Raw genomic sequence first — 18,838 nt, forward strand, 5'->3', positions numbered from 1 at the left:
TATTGTATTTTCTTTTAATTAGAGAATAAAAAAAAAGCATGTATTTTCCTTTCTTTTTGTTTACAACAGTAATATTTAAAATTAGAAAATTAAAAATGTGATTAGTAAAATAAAATAATGGTTCATTGAACTTACTTGAGTTTCTCCAGCGTACAATTTTTATTTTCTAATCCGTTCTGGAGTTTCTTCACTCCTGAATCCTGCAGATTATTGTTGCTGATGTCAAGCTCTTTCAGACTGGAGTTTGATCTCAGGACTGTAGCGAGAGCTGAACAGCTTTCCTCTGTTAGACCACACTTACGCAGACTAAAATGATGAACAGAAGAGGGAGAATTTACAAACACAAAGTACTTGATGCCAACATTTAGTAATCACTGAAGATTAGTGCTTGTGAGTTCTGTAGGGTTCACCCGATTTAAGATAATTTAAATGTCCAATAATTTTTTTAGAAAAGTTCAACTCACATCAGTGTGTTGAGTTTACAGTGTTTATCCTGCAGTAGAGCAGCGATCTGATTCACTCGTGTGTCTCCTAGTTCACGCTCACTCAGATTCAGCTCTCTCAGGAGTAACGGGTTTTTACCCACAATTCCTCTCACATACTGACAGGCTTCATCTGCATCAGGACCCAAAAACCTGGAAACAGAGTAAGTACATAGACACTGTGTCCCAATGTGAAGGCTGCATCCTTCGAAGGACTGAAGACTTCAAGGATGCAGCCTATGCGTCCTCCGAAGGACGCACCATGTAGCCTTCATAGGATTTCCTAATTGCGCAACCAGGTGTTTCTGATCACCACTCCTCAACGGTGCGAGAGGACAGCTGCCATCCTGATCATTCATTTGATATAGCCTAATTGAGTAAACAGCTATGGAGCCAGAATTGGCTATTGTCATTTTTATGTTTTATATTTTACTGGAGGACATGGTGAGGATGTTTCAGCCCCGGCGCTGCCAGGTCATGTATTTTTGGTTTAGCCCTGTTTGAATATAAAACCCAATTGAATATAAAAAAGTCCAGTATTTCTCCCGCTCGTCATCGGCAGCTGTCACGGTTGCCAGGCGACAAGAGTCGCAGTCCTTGTAGGCTAGAGCGGTCCGAGCGCTTCAGATGTGCCCTTTGATATGGGACATATCAAACTTATATGAGACTTTAATTTTCAAACTGATATGGGACTTTAATTTTCGGAACTGCATATTTCATTAAATATTCACGTACAAATGTGAAGTAACCTACTGAAGTACCTTTTTTCCCTCACATATGATTTTACATTAAACTACACAAAAGTATATAATGTAACAACCTTGAAAATATTCAGAAGTAAAATGCAGTAGTAGCATAATTATAAATACAAAACTATAATAAAAACCCTGACAAGGAGTTTTTTTTTTCCCTGCAGAATACATACCTCTAGTTTTACTCTTGATACTAAAAACTTGTTATTAAAAGTACTTTTTTCAGAAATTACTCTTTTTGAAAGTCTAATTATTATTCTAATAAATTCTAATAAAAGTCTACATCATTTTTTTCTTATTTTATGTACTGTAAATGTTTGTTGATTTTGATATGTTTAACGTATGTTGTTAATAGTTGGAAAAAGTACTTTAATGTAGCACATGGAACAAATGATTTTCATTTACCAATTGTATTAAAAAAAAGAAAAAAAAAGTATACAAGAGTTTGTTTCAAGTAGAAATTATGACTGTCAAAAAAATAAACAATGTCCAGAACAATTCATTCTCTTTTATTTACACATTTAGAGTTACATAAAAATAATGTACAGATTTTCTTTCCTTTTAAAAAATAGTGAAAAAAGTTAAAGAATATGTAGAAAAAAAAAAATCAATCATTTTCTCAAGAAGAGAAAACAGCCTGTCCATCCTCTCCCTACTCTCCTCGCCTCTGCCTTCGTGCTGGTGCTGCTGGTTCTGGCTCCTCCTCACCGTGGGCACCCACTGCTGAACTGGGCCCTGAGGACAAACCAGGGCCAAGTTTCAGCAGTGGGTTTCCCACTCACACCCTCAACTGTCCCAGGACACTTGCAATCCTAAGGGCAGAGCAAATTAACCATGGCTTGTTAACAACAACAGCACAATACATTTCAGCAAAGACGTGTGTATTAACTTTCTTACTTTGTATTTTTTTTTCGCCTGAATTGCTCTAAAAAAGCTTAACACAGGGGTGCAATCTTAAGTGCATTGTTAACACTGCAAAATATGACACATCAAGACATGCATACAAAATACTTAAGAAATCATATTTCTATATACTCAAATTTGGTTAAAACCACATAGCTTGCATGACAGCACTACAAAAACACATAAAAGTGAAACCCCATTGCCTTATCAACTGCTTTTCTTATTGTTGTGGGCTTACTTCTTTAGGATATTTCTTTTAGCCTAATACACAAGTGAGATAGACTAGTGCAAATATTACAAATAGGTCGTTAAACTAAAATTAGCACAAGTTTTGCCTCAAACTACCTGACAAATGAAGCCACGCAATGGTGACGAAGGAGTTAAGATGAAGTTTATAATAAACTTTAACTCGGTTTCACTAGCCATTTAAATAAATGAAAACATAATACTTACATTTAAATGTGAATTTGCTGTCCACCACCGATCTCTAGTCTCGACCGCCTTTAAAAATAAATAAATAAATAAATGCTGTCGTCAACGGCGCGCAATGAGTTATGGGGTAGAATAGGGTAGGATAGGCCGCTAAGTGTTCATTTATGTATCCTTCCTTTCACGGGGAAACGAAGGACGCGTTTGGCGTCGCTTTTGAATCAGGGTAGCCTTCGTCGCGTCGCGAAGACGCAACCGGTCTTCAAATACGGACTTCGGAGGATGCAGAACTGAATTGGGACAGTCTGGGTTGGACTAATCCAAAAAAGGTGAAAACAAGGGGGGTGTTTTGAAGACAGACTGTTACAGTGAAACAAGGGTATTCTGAAAACACCCCCATTAGCAGTTAGTGCTTTCCACCTGATGAAATGAGCGCGCCTCAGCGCGGCAAAACTGATGAAATCTCTCTATGGCTCTGGGACAGTCTTCATCGCGCCGCGGTGACGCAATCGGCCTTCGAATGCGACCTTCCAAGGATGCAGCCTTTGAATTGGGACGTCCTTCGTCGCGCCGCTGTGACGCAATCGGGGTCCGTGTACGTTTTGATAGTTTGTTTTTTCATTTGAAACACAAAACAAAATAACGAGAAACCACCTGTTTTTCGTTTGTCGTTTCAAACCAAAAACAAAGAAACGGTAAAAAAAGAGCCGTTCTCCCGTTTTTGGTTCTGAATCCAAAAACGAAAAATGACAAAACCAAAATCAAATAACGGTCCGATTTTGTTTTTTTAAAATTCCTTTTTCCATTTTTCCGTTTGAAGATCTACATTGAAATATAGACAGGTTGGCCACGTGACCCGGAAGTAATAGTAAATATGGCCTATCAAAATAAAAGCCAAGCTTTTAGAACGGTCATAATATTCAGCGCTAACGTTATACCAGAGTAACGTTAGAAGAAGAAAAATCAATTAATAAATAGCCTTATATAAACCTGGACCGGAATAAATATGTTAGCAACAGTAGTTTTTTTTATTTTTTTTTTTTACAAATTTTATTAACATTTTGTCAAATTACAATTTTAACACGTATACGAAATTGAATCAATATACAGCTTCATATATCTGATCTTAACAAGGTGAAAAAATAAAAAATAAAGAAATAAAATAGAAATAAAATAACAAAACACATAGAAACATAAATGAAAAACACTTAGGGGTCTGCTTATGCATTAAAGTTAAAATAATGAAATAATTTGATTGTTTTGTTTAATTTGTTGTTCTTTTTTTTTTTTTTTTCAATGCTGTCACAATATTTTTTAAGGTCTGTAATTTTGAAATTGTAAAAGGAGGGTTTGCTTCTTTGCCAAATCATTTTGTGCAGATAATATTTAGCTAAAATAATTAAGTTAATTACATATTTTTCATTGGCTGATAAATATGGCTCAGTGACTATAAGAAGTATTTCAAATTTGCTTAGAGAAATATTCTTTTTTTATCTTTTGGGAAATAAATCTTTGTAAATGGGACCAAAAGGAAGCTACAAGGGGACAATCAACAAAAACATGCTCAATGGTTTCTCCTTCACAGCCACAGAATGTACAAATGTTACACACAGTTGGAAAAAAAGTACAGATGTTTGCTTTTGAAGGGTAATACCTGTGAACAATTTTGAATAAAACTTCTTTGATTTTATTTACAATAATATACTGATGAGGTAGCAGGAAGATCATGTTCCATAGTTTCTTGACCAGTAAAGTCCATCGGTGTTTACAGGAGTACTGGTAGGATCAAGTATGTTTCTAATAAATGTATTGTTACATCTCTTATCTGTAAGTGGTATGCCAGAAATAGCAGGAGAACGACTGTTACAGATAGAGAAGTATCTGTCTGTATGCTCTGTGCTAAAGAAACAAGACTAACAGGAATAGACTCAATCACCATTTCGAATTCTTCTTGAGATGTATCAATACCATATTTTTCCATGAAGTGCTCATAAGAATAAAATTCATTTTTTTTGTATTTAGCAGATTGTTTACTGTATTCAGATTACTCATAAACCAATTATTCAGAAAGAGTGTTTTGTTTTTGTGTAGTATATATGCATTGTTCCAAAGAATACAGTTGTGAGGGGAGAAATTGTGTTTAAAGATAAGATTCCAACGTAACAAGGTTTGTTTATGAAAATTGCTTAATTTCACGGGGAGTTTTCCTACCGAAAAAGGACATATCAATAGAAAGTTAAGACCACCAATAGTTTCAAATAAGCTGTTTGGAATAATATTCCACATACTATTTGGACACTTGAGGAATCTTTTAATCCAGTTGATTTTTATAATTTGGTTAAATGAAGTAAATGTCACCTTCAGCCAGAGGGTTTGAGAGAACAGACCTTTTAACCTTGTCAGGCTTATTCTTCCATATAAATTTGAAGAGAATTTTATCAAATTGGGAACAAGTGGATTTTGGAACATCTAGAGATGAGAAAACATAAGCTGCTCTTGACATCCCTTCTGCCTTACTTAACAGAACTCTGCCATATATGGATAGATCTCTGGCAGACCAACAATTAAATTTGGTTTTGATGGTCTGAGTCACCGGGAGCATATAGGTCCAGAGTTTCTCTAGGATTTCTCGATATTTTAATACCAAGATAAGTTATAGTGTTTTTGAGCGAGATATTACATATTTCAGATTGGCTGCTGTCTTTTAGGGGCAGAATTTCACATTTTTTAACGTTTAGTTTTAATCCTGATACTTTTGAGAATTTAGATATTGTAGATAAAGCTAGGGGTACTTGTTCGATATTTTGCAAACATAAAGTAGTTAGCAACAGTAGTTTATTACAGCTATTTAATATCGTGCCTATCCAGACATCACCAGTCGCGTTTAATGAGCGCATTGTTTGACTCAATACAGTTGGTAATATAGGTTAACCTAAGAACTTATTGTGTGTGCAGAGTTGTTACTATTAGCGCTATATTATATAATTAAATTTATATTTAATGTGGTTTCCACCGTAATGGACAGCGAACTGACAGCGATTGAATGAATACTTGTCAACGTGAATTCCCACGTGACGTCATGCGTAGGCCTAATAATATCCGTCCCTATCTCGTCTTTGCCATTCGATTGACACCCTCGTAAAACTTGTGTTGGTCCTCAAATATAATTTTATCCTAACGCATCATATCTATTTTCAAAAAGCCCAAGGACACGCTGTTACCTCGCTCACGTTATACAGTGTTAATCAGTCATTTAAATACTGCCACCTGCTGGTAGAAAGGGGGAACAGTTATCCATTACGGTGGAAACCACATTAAATATACATTTAACTATATAATATAGCGCTAACAGTAACAACTCTGCACACACAAATTGAGCCAAACAATGCGCTCATTAAACGTGACTGGTGATGTCTGGATATTAAATAGCTGTAATAAACTACTGTTGCTAACATATTTATTCCGGTCCGGTTTATGTAAGGCTATTTATTTATATTGATTTTTCTTCCTTTAACGTTACTCTGGTATAACATTAGCGCTGAATATTATGACCGTTCTAAAAGCTTGGCTTTTATTTTGATAGGCCATATTTACTATTACTTCCGGGTCACGTGGCCAACCTGTCTATATTTCAATGCAGAGCCATAGAGAGAAAGAGTTGCGACACTCCCATAGACCTCCGTTGTAAATAATGGCGGCGCTTTTAACCGCCTACTTCCGGGATTTGAAGATCGGAATAGTTCTAAACACTGTCATTTTGGCGTTGGACCCCATTCACTTACATTGCTGCGCGTCGAGTTGTTCCAGAGTTAAGTTGTTGAAATATCGACCTCTTTTGAATTGTCAACTGTCTATTTTGTATCAGAGGCCCTTTGCGATGCTTATACTGGTCTTCATTTGTACATGCACAGCGTAATTATTTATATTTTATGTTAGTTGTTTCAACCAATTTTCAAGCACTGCCTGCTAACATAGCTAGTTAGCTAGCGCGACTTCGTCAGTTAAGAGTTCGGTAATGAATCGCTGCCACCTTTATAGCAACTTTTATTTAATTTAATTTTTTGGGATATACTAACTTTTCATTATGTTTTATTGTCTTGAGTGAAGCGGCTTGTGAGAACAATGCTGGACCTCTAGGATTGTTATGGCCATCACCAGTCCTGTCTGTTTCATGGATCACCTGCCCCTGGTTTTTGCTTTTCTTGTTCACACAAGCACACATTTTTGTTGTCTGTCATTGTTTAATAAAAATAGTTTATTTGAAAACCTTAATTTGTATCAGCAATGCTTAAATTCGTTTTTAATCTGTTATAGTTTTGATAATGTGTATAGCTTAATATTAAAATAATATTCTTAGTCTTAACATGATAATGTTTCACGTTGTGGTCCTGGGGTGGCCACTTTCATCAGAAGAAGTGAGCTAGCTTAAGCGAACTCTGAACGGACCGCCACGGCAGACCTCTGCGTGATCACGAAGGTAGGCTAATGGCTGGATCAAAATTTATAAGCAAAATCACGGGAATCAATAGCCTAATACAGCCCAGTTGTGCTAAAATAAATATCATGAGACGTCCATCATCAGATGAATGATATGGAAAAGTTAAGTTAGAGCCGCTAAAGCCAGTGCTACTACCCATGCGAACATGAACACTAGCTTTTCCCTCCAAAAATATAGCCTAAAACCTGTCTCCAAATGCAAAACTGACATTAACAAAATGCAATAACAGCTGGAAAAGTACTTGGGGTGTGTTTTATTTTATATTTACCGTTCAATAATGCAATCGCTGCTGTCTGTCCCATAGAAGAACATGACAGCCAGCGTATGTTTTGGAACTATTGGGGCTTACATGAACCACGTGACAGCCATAGCGGCGACATCAAAGAGTGTCGCAACTCTTTCTCTCTATGGCTCTGTTTCAATGTAGATCTTCAAACGGAAAAATGGAAAAAGGAATTTCAAAAAACCAAAATCGGACCGTTATTTGATTTTGGTTTTGTCATTTTTCGGTTTTGGATTCAGAACCAAAAACGGGAGAACGGCTCTTTTTTTACCGTTTCTTTGTTTTTGGTTTGAAACGACAAACGAAAAACAGGTGGTTTCTCGTTATTTTGTTTTGTGTTTCAAACGAAAAAACAAACTATCAAAACGTACACGGACCAATCGGCCTTCAAATGCGGCCAATCGGCCTTCAAATACGGCCTTCGGAGGATGCAGCCTTCACATTGGGACACAGCTTACATGCCATTTCAGTTGGGTATGTTCATAATCTTGTGAAACGGCCTTTTGTCTTTTCAAAATCTAATTTATAAATGTGTTTTTGACAGTTGAATTCTCTTTTGGCAAAAACAGTATTAAGACTATTGAGTGTTGTTTTAATAGTACTCACCTCAGTGTTTTCAGTGAACACTTCTGATCCTGAAGTAAATCATCGAGCTCCTTCACTCCTGATTGTCCGGGATCATTTCCTGTGAGATCCAGCTCTATCAGGTGTGAAGGGTTTGATTTCAGAGCTGAAGCCAGAGCTTTATAACCTTCTTCTGTGATACTGCAGTCTGAAAGTCTACAGAAAAAATACAATTTCATATAAAATTTTACTTTGTACAGTAGTTATGATTAATTAATTACGGGTAGAGTTGGGTACCGAAACCGGCACCGATTTGGAACCAGTACCTAAGTAACCGAAATGTAACCGGACCGAATCAAAACGCAGATTTCGGTGCCGCTTAAATGCCTCAGCTGTCTGTTGAAATATTTGTCCTGTGGTTCTCCGAAACGGACGTAAGAAGCATCATCACCGCATGTGACCGCTAGTTAACCCTTTGACGCGTATGATTGTTCACACCAGTGTGATTAAAACGTTCTGATCACGTGATCATCAACTTCTAAATTCAAATTTGCGTTTGCGCGTTGGTTGGCTCTGAGCCAGAGACAGACGCGCTCAGCACTGTTACATTATATCACAACTATTCAGTGTTTTCAACCACATAAGGCTTATTTTAGGTTTAATAAAATAGGTTTCATTTTAGATAGACAATTAAATACACATAAGTACTAGCAACAACAACATTTATAGATTGTAAAATACACATTGATGTCTATGGAAGCGGCAATAACAATCCTTTCAATTTTAAATTAATGACGTGTTTAGATAAACATTGTGTAGGTAACTATAAAATTTACTCTATTCTTCTCACACTTCACTGGCCACTTTGGATGAATTGACAAGTTGTAGGCCTAAATCTGACTGCGGTGCGTGCTAACATTGTGCGGTATAGATCAACTAACATGAATCATGATCATTATAAAGGTTTCTTAAATGACAAAACACATTCACTTACATGTATTTAAGAATAAAAATATCAGCCAAGGACTTACTGACATGTAATGCAAACAATCACTGTTCGTTTTGTTCCACGTCATGTTTAGTATGAAAATGTAAAGTCGATGTCCATACAATAACAGACCGGCGTACATCTAATAAATTATTCATTCAAGAACGTTGTGCAAGTTTACTACAACAATAGAGCCACGAACTTCACATACTTTACAATCCAGCATTCAGTTGATCCTGAGGATAGAGTATTTTAGCATTTATTTAGCATAGCATTTATATAGTTATTTAGATTATTTTGTGTAGCCTAGGTAGTTAATTAGCATAGTTGTTAGTGTAGTATTGTTAGAAGCATAGTTAGTTAGTAGCATAGTATTGCATCAGTTAGGATAGCTTCAAGTTAGCGTAGATTTATCTGTATTCAGTACAGTGGTCAGGATGGTACGTAGGTGTAGTGTTGCTGGTTGCAACAGCACTGCTGGACTGCATAGCTTTCCAGCAGACTTGGAAATTAGGCACCAGTGGTTGCATGCACTTGGCCTGGAAGACCGTGAGTTCCCGCCTAGAGCTCAAGTGTGCAACCTGCATTTTACGCGGGATTGCTTCTCCAACGCATTAGAGGTGGAAATGGGCTTCTCCACACAGCTCGCACTGAAAAGGGATGCTGTGCCAATTGCTGCTCCTCCTGCATGGACTCCACCACCTCAGCGGCATCTTGATGTGAGTGATCATATATATTTTAATCACTTTTTATGGTTAGGCTAAAGTTAATCCTCTGGGGTCGACAAACGCACCGGCGCATTTTGCTGGATTTTTTCACATAGCAGCAAAATATGAATATGCCTACAGAGAGCGCGCGCTATTGACATCAACGATAAAACTCATCAGATGCATGTACTTTATGCCGTATTGCGACCCTGTGAAGCCCCATTCACACCGCCAGCGACACCCAGCGACAAAGCGACATGATCCCATTCATTTCAATGGAGCGCTGGCGACTTCCGGCGACACGAGCGACAGTGACCGTTGGCGACAGAATGTGGGCGTGTCAAGCGACACGAGACGCGCGACAAAAGTTCAGAAATTTCAACTTTATGCAAATGAGAAGCGATTTTCACGAGCGACAACCAATAGGAAAGAAGACTTTCAGAGGAGCTCAGCTCACGTCACCGTCTCGAGTGCAGGCAAGAAGAGTTCGAGGGCGATTTCACTGTTTTATATGATTTGACTGTAACCACATACATGGATATAATAAAATGATGCATGGAAAAGAAACTGTCGACAGTCTCAGTGAGTTTAATTCACACATTTAGTTCGAGTGTTGTAATTATGATGCAAGTTTAGCACTGCTGCAGTTCATTTTACAGTTTCCCCTGCATTATGTTGACTATTAGGGACAAGAAAATTGATTATTTGTCAAATTCGAATGACGTTTTAGTAATTTTTGACAGTATGAGTTAATCTGTTGATTGATCGATCGTTAATCCAGTAGGCTAAATGATTTAATCCACTGAACACTGCTATGGTAATATAAAAACACTCTCCCAACAGCATACTGTTTCTTTTGAGCCTAAATCCTAGTCAAATTAAAATGATATAGTTGTATATATCACTTGTGATGGTATTTTGAATTGATATGGCCAGACGTGCAGTCTACCAGTCACATTAGAGCGACAGCACTATGAACACCCACAAGCGACTTCACAGTACAGAGACTAGCGACATATGAACGGGGCTTGAGGAATAATAATAACGTAATAGTAATAATAATCCTGGAGAAAATTACCTCAGAAGTTTGTGAGTTAATTAACTAATAGTATTTATAAACATTTTTAAATCTCTACAATGACATTGCATCTGCTGCACTTTACTTTGTACCTTTATTTAGTTTAATTTGTTTATTTTTGTTTACCTATTTATCTGTATGAACCCTGGTTTTGTGTATAGTACTTATTAAATGAATTAACTGGACTTAACACTCTGGTCTTGTCATATGTCATAGCTATACCTTGGGTATCTCCCTACAACAAACATTCTCTACCAGGGACAGTGAGCTGCAGTGCCCACAGGTGCACCTGTTGAGACACAATAATTTGTAATTGTAGAGGGAGACTTGAAATATATGTTTTTCGCTTTATTAACACTAAATCGTACCAAAATTAACCTAAATGCATGGGTTTTAAATTTTTGATAGTTCCGTTAGCATTTGCTATGAGAATTAGCCTAATTTAGCCATAATGCTAATGTTTTACCACTCAGACACTGGCCCCATTCTCCCTTGCACGGCTGCTTCGCTAGCATCGCCAGATGCCGATCGCGATGCGGAAGTTAAGACCGCAGTTTGAGCCAGCGGCTCGACTTGATATGGCTCTGGCCCTGCGTCCACAAACAATTCACCCTCCTCCACTTCAGCTGAAGGTGGGGGAGAAAAGTCCTCGACTTCAAATGACAGCTCTGTTGACAAGCTACTTGCGTCACTCCAGTCACTCTCCATTTTAGAGTCTGACAGCAGCTGTCAATTAATCCGTCACTGCGGGTCTCAGGTGCACGCCCCCAAATATTTCAAATATTGCCAGTGGGTGGAGTCAGGCTCTTATAACGTTAGTTTGGTTTTTACATCGAAAACTGTAATAATTTAGAAATAAATGGCCATATTCTACCCTGATTTTAGCCCTCTGACTTAAATTTATCCTTAGTTTTGGTTTGTGTCATGCCAAAGTGTCATATGTTTTGCTGTGCTTTGTCAGAGAGCGCTCTTATGCAAATCTGTTATTAGGGCCCAAGCCCTGAAAGGGCGAAGGCCCTATTGTTTCCAGACGGATTGTTTTTTATATATATATATATATATATATTTATTTTATTTTTTTTGCCTTTTTGCCACTTTTGGAATTTTTTTGTATACATGGATTTTGTATCATTTGGCATACAAGATGTGATGTCAGTAGCTACCTCGATTTTTATTATTTTTTAAAGCTACTCCAGTAACGTCAGGAGCTATGGAAAATAGCCTGCAGATCAATCACATCACTATGGCAGTGAGACTTTGAGAAGTCAGATGGTCTTTCAGTTGTTGCAAATTCACCCAACGCACCAACAATGCCCCTAAACACACCTCGTTTTCAGACCAGCAGCCCATGGGTGCACAAATGGGCGCAAATGCATTTGCTTTTTAAACAACGCGGCGCAGGACGCGAAAATGATAACAGTGTTGGGCTGAAACTAACAAAAAACACTTGCGTTGCGCCTGGTGCCACATTGCGCCGGTGTATGATAGGGCCCTCTGTGTGCGAGTGATGTATGTTTGTGTGCTTAAATGAAAACAGTGCATTAATATACAGACCCTTTCAAAAAATTTGAATATCATGGAAAAGTTCATTTATTTCCATAATTCCATTCAAAACGTTAAACTTCCATAGATTATAGATTCAGGGCCCACAACTTAAATTATTTCAAGTATTTAGTTGTTTATTTGTACATAATTTGGGCTTCCAGATCATAAAACCCACGAAAACAGGATTTCAAAAAATTTGAATATTACATGAAATCACACAGTAATTACACAGTGATACCATGGTCATTGAACCAGGTTTTGGTTATTTTGGCAGTGTGGGCAGGTGCAAATCCTGCTGGAAAATGAAGGAAGCATGAAGTGCTCTGAAAATGTCCTGGTAGACGGCTGTGTTGACTCTGGATTTAATAAAGCACAGTGGACCAAAGTCCTCTTTTCTGATGAGAGCAAATTTTGCATCTCATTTGGAAACCAAGGTCCCAGAGTCTGGAGGAAGAATGGAGAGGCACACAATCCAAGATGCTTGAAGTCCAGTGTGAAGTTTCCACAGTCTGTGTTGGTTTGGGGAGCCATGTCATCGGCTGGTGTTGGTCCACTGTGCTGTCCACTCAACGCAGCCGTCTACCAGGACATTTCCAGAGCACTTCATGCTTCCCGCAGCAGACAAGATTTATGGAGATGCTGACTTCATTTTCCAGCAGGATTTGCACCTGCCCACACTGCCAAAATAACCAAAACCTGGTTCAATGACCATGGTATCACTGTGTAATTACTGTGTGATTTCATGTAATATTCTAATTTTTTTGAAATCCGGTTTTCGTGGGTTTTATGATCTGGAAGCCCAAACTAAATACTTGAAATCGTTTAAGTTATGGGCCCTGAATCTATAATCTATGGAAGTTTAAAGTTTTGAATGGAATTATGGAAATAAATAAACTTTTCCATGATATTCAAATTTTTTGGAAAGGGTCTGTAGAACGAACCTGACCTGAACGTGTGAATTAAACTGTTTTATTGCAAAACTTCCAGCCAATCAGATTTGAATATTTAGACAGACCATTTGTATAATTAATTACAATAAACTTGTAAACATTGGGTTGATTTTAATAACTTTAACATAGTTAAAATGTGCACCTAGCACTAACAAAATATTAGTATTAGATCAGCACAAAAAAGTTATCAAACATCCTTAAAATGTGGTGAAATGTACTCACTTGAGTATCTTCAGCTCACACACATGATTCTTCAGTCCCTCACAGATCTCTTTGACTCCAGAGTTCAGCAGACGGCTGTTGTTCAGGTTCAGCTCTTTCAGGATGGTTTTAGAGGAGAGAACAGTAGCTAGAACTGAACAGCTTTTCTCTGTCAGCTCACAATTATTCAGCCTAAACACAGACACAGCATTTATTATTGTTCTGATTGTACTTCAGCACATATTCAACACACATCAGATCAGCAGGTCTCCAATTTTGATCACACATGTATTGATAGTCTCATATAATGAATTAACAAAGAAGTTATAATGTATAAATTATGTTGACTCACTTGATTTTCTCCACTTTGCTATGAGAGTCCATCAAAAGAGCAGAGAGCTTCTCTCCATCCATATCTCCTAATTTATCTTCACTCAGATCCAGTTCTGTCAGTAATAATGGACTTTTACCCAGAACTTTAGTGAGACACTCACACGCTTCCTGTGCAGCATCACTTTTCAAAAACCTACAGAACATAGAAGAGTATTTTAGATAATTCTGTCAAAATGTAATTTTTTGGGATTAGACAGAAATGGTGTTAACTGATTTTCAAATTAGTTTGGGAGAAGTCTAATCAGAAAGTCAAAATTATGTAATTATGTTTTATCACAAGGTTCGTGTCACAAAATATAGTTGTGTGACTGTTGAATTTCAGTAAAAGGTATGCTGTAAATTCCTCAACCTTTAATTGCAATTCCTCTCCAATTCCCAATCCCCTTAGTTTCATATAGCAGATATCACATTTGTTGGCTTATTTGAAATATTTTAAGACATTAATCACCTGGTCTTTAATTTACATTGTTCATCCTGTAGTAAATCATCGAGCTCCTTCACTCCTGATTGTCCAGGATCATTTCCTCTGAGATCCAGCTCTATCAGGTGTGAAGGGTTTGATCTCAGAGCTGAAGCCAGAGCTTTATAACCTTCTTCACTGATACTGCAGTCTGAGAGTCTAGAACAGAAAGGAAAATGTAACATTCAGACGATTATTCAGTTATTCTACAATTTATCAGAACAGACCAAAAATTGTGCATGTTCTACACTAAAAAAACAAGCAAACTAAATTTCAAATTTTCATATTAAAATCATGAAAATGAACCAATAATAGCTTAAAATAAACATATTAAACTGAATTTCTCATTAATACAGATTTACATATTAATTCATACTTACAGTGCTTAGTACAATATTTAATAATACTGCAACTAATATTTTAGCCTTAATAATCTTCATCATTTTCAAGACTACAATATATATTATCATATTGAAATGTGGATAAATAAAAATACACACTTCAGTTTTGTCAATCTGCATTGTGTATTTTCCAACAGAGGACAGATCTTCTCAATTCCTGAGTTTCCTAGTTTATTCTCACTCAGATCCAGCTCTATCAGGTTTGAAGGGTTTGAATTAAACGCTGAAGTCAGAGCAGCACAACCTTCTGCTGTAATACTGTTATTATTCAGCCTGAAGAGAAAGAAAAAGGAAACACTCTTCAGTTAATCTTAAAACTTTCTTTATGATCAATGACAATGTTATTTTTATAGATATTTTACATGTAAAGTATTAGACCAAGTAAAATACTCACATCAGTGTGTTGAGTTTACAGTGTTTATCCTGCAGTAGAACAGCGATCTGATTCACTCCTGTGTCTCCTAGTTTACGTTCACTCAGATTCAGTTTTCTCAGGAGTAACGGGTTATCACGCACAATTGTTCTCACATACTGACAGGCTTTATCTGCAGGAGGACTCAAAAACCTGGAGATAGAGGAAGTACATTGACATTACGTGCCATATAATGAATTTTCACAAGTTTTTCAAAGAGCCTTTAGTTCCCTTTCGAAAGGGAACTTGCACTGCGTCCTGAGACGCTTTGGAGAACACCTCAGTGTGACTGATGACTGAAGTACTGTGTTATCACGGCAATCGTATTGGCCAGCGACAGCCATGACGTCACTACTAGTGCGACCAGGAAGTATAAAAGGGCGCCTAGAGAACGTGTCATCCTCTTTTCGTTTCCCTTTTCAGGGACTGTGTTGCTGGTACTGTGAAGAGAATATCACGGCTTTTTACAAGCACTTCAGGAAGTGTGCCGACCCGTGTAAAAGATTTCAGACATCTGGTGACACTCATGTCCTCTGCTGTCTGGGTGAGGAGCTCGCATGCTCGGTCCTTGAGGGGTCCGCGTGCACGAACTGTGAGCGTTTTGTTAGTGAAAACGCTCTGCTCTCGTCTGTCTCTCTTCTCTAGGGAAGAGGTAGAGAGGAGACTGAGATAGTGGGGATCTCAGATGGAGCTTGCTGAGGAGTTTGTGAGAGGTGTAAATCTCTTGCGGCCCTCAGTGGCTGACGAGGGTGAGCTGCTGGGAGAGGATGCACTGTCAAAGTTGGTATTTTGAGTCTCAAGGGCCGTACACACCGGGACGAATATCGGCGCGTGTTATTCGCCAGCGTTTTTCAACGCGTTTTTTGTTTTCACACCCAAGCGATTTTCGCTGACGATGAGCCGAGTGAACATGCAATTAAGTGAAATGAAACTCACCATCAAGGCCCATTTGCTCTGCAATACCACTCCATAACAGTTCTCTTTTATCAAGATTTTTGTATTCGCTGTCGCGTTTGTCATATAGTTCTTTATGTTCCGACACCGAGACCAGCAGCTCTACATTCATCTTGCCTTGCATCTTCCTCGTCTTATTTCTTCCCGGCAGTGTAGACGCTACTTGGCGTATAACTTGGCCGTTACGTATGTGTGCTCGGCAAGACCGTTTTGTGTTTGAGCTCCCCAAGTTGTGTTTTACTGTAACTTCAGAAGCTCCAGACATGTGAGCAAAAGCTCCAATCTCATTGGTCGGATAGTTTTTGACGCGGTGCGTCAAACCAAAAAAACGAACCCGAGGCGTTTTTCGAGTCGGTGTGCACACTCACATTGGCGCCCTTTGTTTAGTCATGAGGCGTTAAACGTCGGCGAATATCGCGCGCAAAATTCGTCCCGGTGTGAACAGGCCTTCAGGTCGAGCTAATGTTACTCCTCTCGTTCTAGAGAGTCATTTTGAAGAGTATGTTGCTCCCTAGAGCCTATATGCACAAGCCCGAGGATATGCCCTAGATATCCTTGGATGTTAGCTCTGAAGAGAGGAGCCTCATGAGAATCAGGCTGCTCTAAATGCAGATGCCAGCACCTCCCCTGAAGAAGGCTAAGCTAGCTATGTCACCAGTGGTTTATGTAAGCAGTCTGGTTCAGGAACCTCCTTTCAGAGCTGTATGCGCTTTTGTGAGTTGTTGGCCCTCTCTGGGCCTCCAGTAAGTGCCTCAGGTTGAGCGGGTGTAAAACCTTCTAATAACGTTGTGATAGCAGCTCCCAAGGGCTCTGAAGTGAGCATTGTGTGACAAAGCCCTACAGGGCTTTATGTTGTCTCCAAAGAAGCGTAGATAGTACTCCCCTCTGTGAAGAGGGTATTTCTACAGAGTGCCTTGTTTCACTGATAGCCGCCGGGTAAGCCTAGGTAGTACTTCCCTCGTTTAAGAGGGTCATTATGCAGAGTACTTCACCCCTGGTTGAATCATATCAGGCCTTCACAGGGTTTATGGCCTCTATATTCCGAGCAAGCAAGACGTGTCAAGGTGACCGGCCTCCAGTTAAAGCCTCCCTCAAACGACAAGGCTGTCCCAGATACAGACTTTAGTACTCCCCTTTATTTTAAGGTTTGTCATGCTGAATATGTCACCTGTGACCTCATTGCTAAGCTATATGGGAGTTGTAGGCTTCCTCTAATCAAAGAGTCGTCATGCTGAGGCCTCCATTCCCCAGACCTCCATGCAAACAGATACTCTTTGCAGGTAGAGTTAGAGAAGAGGCCTCTCTCTCATAACAGAGAGTTTTCCTTTAGACCCTTCGCTCTGTGTTAGGTATCTGAGCTTAGTTGCATTCCATGTGGCAGGCATCCTCTTCTTCTTGAGTCATCCTGCTGAAGCCTCCATCCCTCAGAGCTCCATGCAAACAGCTGTGTCTTTGCAGGTTGAGTTAAAGGGATACTTCACCTCTGGAAAGATGAATGTGTATTTAAAATAGGTCATTTATGTAGAAGAAATGTGAAGAAATTTTTGAATTTGGAGTTTTCTAGACTGAGAAAAGCCAGAAAATGTATTTTTGGCTTATGTGGATGAAAGACAACAACTCCCAGAATGCACTTGCTTCGCTGCTCTACGAGGCCACGCCTTCCGGTTAGAGAGCGCAGTTGAAAACAAGGTTAGGCTACTTGTGAGTCTCCGTGACGAGTTTGCCCGGGATATCGAGATCGCCCAAAATGTCCGGGATTCGGCTTTTGCGTTCTACAGTCACCATTCATCATGTTTACTGTGGCGAGTAGGACGAGGCTGAGGGGCGCGGGAGAACGGCGCGAGGCCGGTGGCGTCATTAGTGAGACGCGCCGGTCTCCTATCTCTCACGGAGGAGCGGGAATTTTCTTAGCAATGTTAAAACGCACATCAACCGATCACTTGTTTAGCGTTCATGTAAACACTACATTCAGATTCACCAATCGGAATGAATTCAGTTAGATTGAAACAAAAGGTGTGCATGTAAACAATGAATGGCGACTGCAGAAAGCAAAAGCCGAATCCCGGACATTTTGGACGATCTCGACGGCCGGACATGTCCGGGAAAAAGAGGATGGTAACCCCTAATACTCAGCTTTCTCCTACTACTCAGCTTTCTCCACAGAACAAGAGCCTGCTAGCTTAGCTTCCAAAGAAAGACGGCCGATACTGTGTACATTCTGTGAGTGAGATCCCACCTCCTATGGGCGAGCTGAAAACATGCGGGACAGCCCCTCCTACTAGCTGTAGTCTTTAGCCTCTGGCCAGAAAATCCTCCGATGACGCAAAATGACGATTTTTGCGTCATCGGAGGATTTTTTCCAGACAAAAAATGCATAAATCTCTCATCTCAGGGGGATATGAGGGTGGAAAGCACGGTAATTCGAAAATACTACAGGTTTTCTACTAATACAAAGCTTAATGCTAAATCCTGAAGTATCCCTTTAAATAAGACGCCTCTCTCTCATAACAGAGAGTTGTTTTGTAGGCCCTTCGCTCCCTGAGCTCTGTGTGGTGTATATCTGAGCTTAGCTGTTTCCCACATTGTAAGAGAAAACACAAGAGACCACATTGGTGTGAGTGTTGCAGGCCTCCTCTTCTTCGAGAGTCAGCCTGCTGAGGCCTCCACTCCCCATAGCCCCGTGGAGGCAGTATCTGTCTCTATTTAGAGATTGTGATCAGGTTCATTCTTCAAAGAAAGCAGGTTATTGGCTTCAGCTGATAGAGCATGATAGCCTCCCTGGTATGGGGGTTGACGTTGGTCCCCCTGAGAAGTAGCAGGCTAGAGCCCTTTGGGTCT

At 39.2% G+C, this 18,838-nt stretch overlaps 1 protein-coding gene across 1 annotated transcript in view; it reads right to left on the bottom strand.

Moving 5' to 3' along the window:
- LOC307160070 (uncharacterized protein) overlaps nt 1-18,838 on the bottom strand; it is a 719,517-nt gene that overhangs the window by 362,705 nt on the left and 337,974 nt on the right. The window contains exons 8-15 of the mRNA XM_079873884.1: nt 15,029-15,199; nt 14,734-14,907; nt 14,222-14,392; nt 13,733-13,906; nt 13,402-13,572; nt 7,954-8,127; nt 465-635; nt 136-306 (exon numbers count right to left, since the gene is read on the bottom strand). Of these exons, the coding sequence (XP_079730010.1) occupies nt 136-306; nt 465-635; nt 7,954-8,127; nt 13,402-13,572; nt 13,733-13,906; nt 14,222-14,392; nt 14,734-14,907; nt 15,029-15,199 (1,377 nt within the window). The remainder of the gene's footprint in view (nt 1-135; nt 307-464; nt 636-7,953; nt 8,128-13,401; nt 13,573-13,732; nt 13,907-14,221; nt 14,393-14,733; nt 14,908-15,028; nt 15,200-18,838) is intronic.

Source organism: Squalius cephalus (assembly GCF_949319135.1).
Source record: "Squalius cephalus genome assembly, chromosome: 6".
In the NCBI taxonomy this organism is placed as follows: domain Eukaryota; kingdom Metazoa; phylum Chordata; class Actinopteri; order Cypriniformes; family Leuciscidae; genus Squalius; species Squalius cephalus.